General features: G+C 36.8%; 1 protein-coding gene across 3 annotated transcripts; it reads left to right on the forward strand.

Moving 5' to 3' along the window:
• The first annotated feature begins 1184 nt into the window (after positions 1-1184).
• On the forward strand, positions 1185-7392 carry LOC131045555 (PWWP domain-containing protein 1). 3 transcript variants are annotated; one of them, XM_057979149.2, is made up of 3 exons: positions 1185-1364; positions 1476-2391; positions 3451-7392. In XM_057979149.2, exons 1-3 carry the CDS (start codon positions 1335-1337, stop codon positions 7140-7142), a joined length of 4638 nt encoding a protein of 1545 aa, XP_057835132.1. In that variant the 5' UTR covers positions 1185-1334; the 3' UTR covers positions 7143-7392. The 3 variants fall into 3 exon arrangements, with proteins under 3 accessions (XP_057835132.1, XP_057835133.1, XP_057835131.1); XM_057979150.2 differs by having other exon boundaries at positions 1186-1364; positions 1456-2391; XM_057979148.2 differs by having other exon boundaries at positions 1186-2391.
• Positions 7393-7827: the final 435 nt, after the last annotated feature.

Raw genomic sequence — 7827 nt, forward strand, 5'->3', positions numbered from 1 at the left:
TGGCATACTCATGTGTTGAGTTTGTCTCATGGCTCGATTCTTATCTATCCTCATCTCATTGGAATTACACTTATTTTGATACATTTACTATCTACTCTTCCCCATTTAATCCTCATCATCAATTATTTTCATACATTTACCTCTTATTTCAAGATTACCAACTTATCCCTCTAGATCGGTTTTGAATGATATATAACTAACTTGGTTCAATCTTGAGGAGTTTGAGAATGGTCCCTAGATACTAAATCTTTACATTTAATTTCCAACTTTCTCACCCTTTCTATTAGCCATCACGAGTCAACCTAACATAATTTTGTGCTACATATTGCCATGCCATGGTATTTGAAGAAATGCAATTTGCACTTAATTGCGTATGGTGAATTGTTAGATAATACTTTAATTTCAAATGGAAAAATAAAAAAATAAAATTGAGTCACCATTAGATAGGCCATCTTCATCTTTGTGAATACTATCCTAGATATTGCTCATCACCATTAATTCAATATGCTAAAGGGTTTGACCTAAGAGAGCCCTTCACTCATCATGTTGACAAACTCTTAAATGATGTTTGTAGATGCTATCTTGATAGATTCAGACATCAAGAAGGTGAACATTAGCAACTTCTTAGGCACACATTTTGTTAAGTCTTAATCGAGTTTATTATAGTCAAGATTGAACTTGTAGGAGTTGAGGTTGATTGATATGACTTAATTCAAAATTTGAAACAATTATCTTATGAAGATAAATAATATTAAAACTAAATTATATTAAATAAAATGATTTTAAAATTAAATAATCCAATCTCTCATGTTTATTTTTTATTTTTATATTTAAAACAATCATTTATCTAAACTTTAATAAGTAGAATAATTAATACTTGACCAATTGCATGTATCTATTTACCCTATTTAAAAGAGATATTATTCTCTTTACAAATACAAACAATGATTCTAAGAACTAATTATAGTTTACAAACAAAACAATATTGAAATAATAATAACAGTAAAATAAAGAGTTAAATTTAGTAATTTTTCTTTTTTAAGAATCATATTAATTAATTTTTTCAAACCGATTTTCTAGGTGAAAGATAATTACTATTTTAAATTTAATTCAAAATGAATAGCTTAAAGGATTTACAACACTCTGTGTAATCTCTTCATAGGACCGACGGGCGGCGGCTAATTGAACTGAAATAAATCCCGCAAAAAAGCAAAAATATTTCATTCTATTTTTCCTCCCAATCGAAGAGGGCAAGAGAGGAGGCCGAGAGGAAAGAAAAGCAGCCATTCAGATTCATTTCACTTTGATTTGATTTCAAGAGCTTTGCACTGCACATGACCACTGTGGAGCACGTAAATGCAAAGGTATGGGTTTTATTGCAGTAGCAAAAGATAGTCTTTCAAACATAGACGCTTTCATAAATATCAATGTATTCATCTCCACCATCATCATCAGGGGCCATGAATTTCCTCCAGGATAATAATGACAATATTAAGAAAATATCATCTGGCCAGAAGTCTGCAGGGACTCGACCATCTGACCACAAGAAGAAAAAAAGTAGAGTTATTAAGGAGGAGGATGAAGATGAAGATGCCCTGCCAATTGGTAAGGTTTTGATCAGAAAAGGAGGAAAACCCATTAAGAGAAAAGTGCCGGATTCCAATACCCAAATCGAGATTGAGAGTAAGATTGATGAGTCTTCACTGTCTAATGATTCTAGGGTTTCTAGGGTTTCGAGGTTTAGAGAGGGGGATATGGTGTGGGGAAAGGTTAAGTCACATCCATGGTGGCCGGGCCAAATTTTTAACCCTGCGCTTGCCACCGCAACGGCTAAAAGGTCCCGCAGAAGTGGTCATGTGCTTGTGGCCTTTTTTGGTGATGCAACTTTTGGATGGTTTGTTGAGTCCAATTTGATTCCATTTGAGCCCACATTTAAGGAGAAGTCGAAGCAGACAGTTTCGAGGAGTTTCATTGAGGCTGTTGAGGATGCTATAGACGAATTGTACAGGCGTGCTGCATTGGGTTTGATGTGTAATTGCAGGAATAAGTTCAAGTATGGTTCAACTAGGGATGGTTATGTTGAAGTATTGGTACCAGGGTGGGAACAGCCTGTTGTTTATCCTGATAGGATCCTAAAGGAGGCAAGGAATGGGTTTAGGCCTGAGCAGATGCTTGATTTTGTCAAGAAGATGGCTGTATCTCCCTGGTGTGGGGATAACAGGACTATTGCGGGGTTCAAGTTTGCTGGTGAAGTGAAGGCATATCGAACAGCAACTGCTGTTCCAGTCTCTGCAAAGTATCGAGAAGACTTGGGGATTTTGCAGAGAAAACCTGGAAGTGTTTTGGAAATTAATGTTGTTTCTGATCAGCAATTTCGTTGTTGCGAAGAAGGTAAGGTGGAAATGTTGGTTTTTTTCTATTTTTGTTTTTACTTTCTCTATGTGAAGGTCAATTTGTCTAGGATTAAATCTTCTTGTAAACCATGGTACCAATTTTTATGGCCTGGTTGCTGTGCTAAACATGTCATGGAGGATTAGCTACCTTTACATGTATTGGCTCTGCATTCCAAAGAATTGAAAATGTATTAAAGAGAAAGTGGACTTTGAATTGCTTATGTAATCTGATCCAGAGGATTCTACAAAATATGTATATGCTTTATTTGTCTGTGAATGCCTTTTGCTTTCATATGTCATGTTTTTGGCAGATGGATTGAAACTACTGAAAACTTTGGGTTTTATTCTTGTACCATGGTTGATGTATGTATCACCTTTACATTTGAATGGTAAATGATTTGTCTTAATTCTTTGCCGGCTATCTTCATTGTGAACATTTAACCCTCAGAGTTGCATCTAGATAGATGCTTGGTTTTTATCGTTATTGTGAACGTGTTAGTCATTATGAACACAATTTGCATCGAATGGATGTTTTGGAAAGTATGTCCCATGGAAATAACGTCAAAAATATAAACTTCTAGTTTTATGTCAATATTGTCTTACACTTCAAATTGCTAGCAGGCACGGTGTGGCACTGATCTATTTTTCTAAGCTAGCCAGTTTTAACTGTGTATGTAAACATGTATATTTTATTATTTTGTCTACTTTACTTATATCTGCTTTTGATAAATGTGAACTTTTATTCAATTAGATTTTTTAGTCATTAGCATATTTCGGACAGCCATTCTTTCACAAATGACTTTGCACCCAGCATACTTTTAAAATAATGACAAAATCAAGTTCTTGGCAATGGGATTTTGTCAGCCTGTCAGGCATTCTGACCAAAAGTAATGTTGGTCATGGAGAAATTATGGTTCGAACAGTGCCTTTTTAATGCTTTAGTTGTCTTACCTTTAGAAATTGTAAATGTCTAGTTTGATTTGGTTGAGAACAGCTATTTGATCTTGACAGAATTTGTGTATTGTCTCTAAGATTATAAACTGTAATAATTTACCAGGTACACAGAGGAAGGCAGTGGCTCAGTTCTCCGTGAAGGATCAAAAAGGGCATTCTAATTTGGTCGATGGAGAGGGGATTTCTATCCTTGAAGGTCAAGCGGGTGAAAAGGAAGACTCATATTTGTTTAAAAGGCGAGATATAGTTAATGGAAAACAAAATTCCACAATCAAAGGCTCTCTGCCAAATGGCATTAAAAAGTTCAAAATTGATCAGGGAACTACATTGTTGGGTGATGCAGAGGAAACTGATGATGTTAGTAATTATGTATTTAAGAAGAGAAGCCAACAGGAGGAGGCTCTGGCTGTTGAAAATAAAGGAGAAAGGAAGAAAGCAGACCAGAGATTGCACGGAGAACGACATGATCTTCCAGAAGTAAAGAAAAGAAAAAGGAAAAATGATGATCATATCCCACATCTGGAAGTCCAAGCTGTTGAAAAGAAAGAAGAAAGGGATGAAACAGAGCAGGGATCACCCAGAGAAAGGCATGCTATTCAGGAAGTGAAAAGAAGAAAAAGGGAATCTATTGCTCAGATCTCACACCAGGAGAAGGAAGCTCATACTGTCAATAAAAAACAAGCGGAAGGAAGGAAGAAGGCAAAGGAGGGATCTTACAGAGGTCAGCCCAATCTTCAAGAAAAGAAAGAAAGGAAAAATGAAACTGCTGAGCCAACCCTACATCTTGAGAAAAATAACAGCATGGATAAACATGCTTTGAAAAGAAGGATAAGTGACACTGAAGCATTGAATGATTGCCTTTCAAATACCAATCTTGAGATTTCTAATAGAGTTCGAATGAAACTGGCTTCTAATGATTTACATAAAGAATCTTTGTCTATCCAATCTGTACAAAGCGATGCTCTTTGGCATGAAGCTACAGAAAAGCTGCAAAAATCATTGCCAAATAAGAAATATAAAAGGACTGTTCAGGTTGGTGCTGATTCTGAAGGTACAACTCAAATAGAACAGGTGACTCCTGATGAAGCTGGCTATGTGTCAAGAAAAGCAGACAAGTCAAAGAAAGAATCATCCTTCAAAGACCTTGTAGGGGGTAAAGTTCTTGGTGTCAAATCTGACAAAAGTTTTCCTAAATCATCATCAAAGAAAAAATCTGCAAAAGCTCTACACGTTGAGAAGAAGTCGAGTGGAAATCTGCTGTGTGGGAAGGAGGCTGCTGGCAATATCTTATCAGTGGAGACTGTTGAAGCTGGAGGAGAGGATTTAACTAATGACAAGTTAGTTCATGAGAAACAAAGAGTGGATTTGGGAAGCAGTAAACCATACACAGTTGATGCAGAAAGAAATATCTTAAATGCAAGGCTACAGGAAGGACATTTAGCTAAATCAGATCACGTTGAGGTGGATAAATCAATTGGGCTGACAAGTGCAAATGAAGCATTAGCAGATGCTGGGAACCACTCATTTTTCAACAGTGGTGCTCATGAGGAAAGTGAAGTAACAGCAAATGTGAATATTCAAAATTTAGATTATAGTGCCAAGCTGACATGTAATCGACTGCAATTTGATGCATGCAATGATTTCCATTTGGATGCCATGCATTCAAATGATAGGTGTAAGTTGAGTCTTGAGAAGAAATCTTGTTTTAAGAACTTGAAACTTCCGAGTATTGCAGTGGGTCCAGGATCAGATAGTTCTGTCAAACATTTATCAGAAAATCTCAATGCAAATCTTCTCAATCTGAATGATGTTACTAATGGTCAAATTGGGATTTACGAGGAAAGAGGGACCTCCAAAGTATCTGAACTCAATCTTGATTTTGATAAACGCAGTTCATGGACAAAGGAGAATGTTGATATTTCTTGTCCAGCCTCTGAAACTAGCACATATATTAGTAGTAGTAGCTTGAGCAGTGAAACTAATGTTGTTGCAGGCACAGATTTAGTAATTGCTGGTCAAATGGATGATGTTGTTTGCCTGAGTCCAAGTTTCGAGCCCACAATTGATCACATAGTTGTCTGCAAGCCAGAAGGGTTTATAAGACCTGGAACATCTGCATCATTAGGTGAAGATCGATGTAATGATAACAGTCAACTAATGCCAACTGCTGTCACTGAGCATGGCATGAATGCATCTGACAAGCAAGCAGTGGGAGATGTCGGGACAAATAAATATGATGGTAATCATACCTTTCATCTTGATGGAAGGGGTGAATCTAAAGAGGATGATCAAGGATCTTCAGATTTACCATTGGTTCAAGATCAAGGGCACAATTTTTATGAGAGAAATGTTGATTCACAGTTTCTTCTTCATCAACTAGTGAAGGATTTAAAGTCCATTGCAACAGGTCCATTCCATGGCATTAAATGGGATTGCTTAGTGGATTTAAGTAGGGTCCTTTTGAGATTCAGGTCTGTAGTGTATGAGAAAATTCAGGATTCATCATATATTGCAGATACATCTGAGAATGTTGTGCCTTCTACTGGCATTGAAATGGAAGACAATAAGAAAGAGAACGAGGCAGCTGATAGGCCTCTAATGTCTTTGTTAGGTAATGTGGATGCTAATGGTGTGGATGCCTCCAGACGAAGTGAGGCTACAGTTGCTGCTGTATCTAATTTGGAGCCGGTTACTAAACTTTCCAATAATATGAGTCAAACCAACGAAGCAGACTCGCAAGCAAAGGAAAGCAAAAAGAAAAAAATTGTTGCTTGGTCTGATGGTCATTCAAAAAGCTCAAAGAAATCATACAGCTCCCCTGAGAAGTCTAGTTCAAAAATGAGTGCAAAAAGGCATTCTGGCATTTCTGGAAGGGATTCAAGAGAGGCAGTTCGATATAAAAAGAGGTCCAACCAACCATCTGATTCTTGCAAAACTCTGGAGGAGCCAATGGGCCTTTCCATGAAATTTCCACAAGGTTTTGCTTTGCCATCAGAAGCACAGTTGAAAGCACGCTTTGTGCGATTTGGTCAATTAGATATCTCGGGAACTAGAATATATTGTCAAACAAACTGCGCTCGGGTTGTTTTTAAGTGTACATCTGATGCTGAAGCAGCTTATAAATATGCAATGAAGAATAGCTTGTTTGGTCAAGCTAATGTGAAATTTAAACTTAAACAAATGATTCATCCAACAAAGGAAGCTGTTTTGATGCAAAGTGGTTCAGAATCACAGAACAAAGGGACTGAGACATTGCAAGGCAATTCCAAAGTGTCCAAAGAAAGAAACATTAGGGAAGAAGTGCCTTCTGCAGTGCCAGATGTGAAGTTTGACACGTTGGAAGCAAACATTCAAGATGAAACTCCTAAATTACCAGATACTGAGACACATGATTTGTGTTCATTGTTAGCATCTGATGGACCTATGCCTGCAGAAGCATCTGACGATTGTCCTTTAAATGAGCCTTGCACATCACCCTTAATCCAATTGAAGTCCTGCTTAAAAAAGCCTGATGAATCAGGGAATATTAATATTAAGGAATCTATACGTGTAACTTTTCTCTTAGACAAGGAGGATAGGCCTGATATAAATGATATGAAATCTGGATTTTCTCAAAATGAAAGTTGTCGTGATTCTGTGCCAGTTGTAGGCCCTCAAAATAGTGCAGTAGCACCTGAACCACCAGATATTTCCAATCAAATGATGTACCTTCTCAAGAAATGTAATGAAATAGTCGGCGACATTAGAAGCTCAATCGGATATGTACCATATCATTTATTCAGTTCTAGTACTTGAGGAAGTTCTTTTGTAAAGAAAGCATCAAATCCTCATAAGTTGTGTAGTGTATACTGATGGTTTTGCATGCCAATTTCACCAAAATACCAAGGGATTCAGTACAATTATGAAACTTTTCAGCGCGACTTCAAAAATTGGAAGTTCTTCTAGAAAGCAAGCGAGATGTTCTTTCTGGCACTAGAGGAGAGGAGTTTAGTTGTTTTTGCCTGTTTCTCCTTTTAATCAATAATGGCCTTGGTCATGTTTTGGACGTAGATTTACATGTGAATGTCTTTGGTGTGATAGCCACTTCAGCTTGATTTTGTGAGAGAACCTTGATTAGTCATATATGATTGCATTGTACGCATTAGGTTAAGTAATTTTGCATCCATCCTGCAACATTTATCCTTAAATTTAACTTAAAAGATTAATGACAATCATAGCGTGATAGATAAATAAGTCTTTAGTGTGTGAATATGGTGATATATAATGCCTTAATGTAACAGCAGGGATTGGAATAATGAGATTTAATGTAACAGACAGCCAAAACTCTTGTGGGAACTGGCTGGAACATTTCTTAATTATTGATGGTGTGCTTTGTTAGACAAGTGCAGTCATATAAAGGAGAAACTAGGCCCAAAATGGGGGTATTAAACCATTTATCTACTTTGAGAATGTCGGGGTATTTAACTGTGGAATTTTTGTA

The sequence above is a fragment of the Cryptomeria japonica genome, chromosome 10 (genome assembly GCF_030272615.1).
Source record: "Cryptomeria japonica chromosome 10, Sugi_1.0, whole genome shotgun sequence".
In the NCBI taxonomy this organism is placed as follows: Eukaryota; Viridiplantae; Streptophyta; class Pinopsida; order Cupressales; family Cupressaceae; genus Cryptomeria; species Cryptomeria japonica.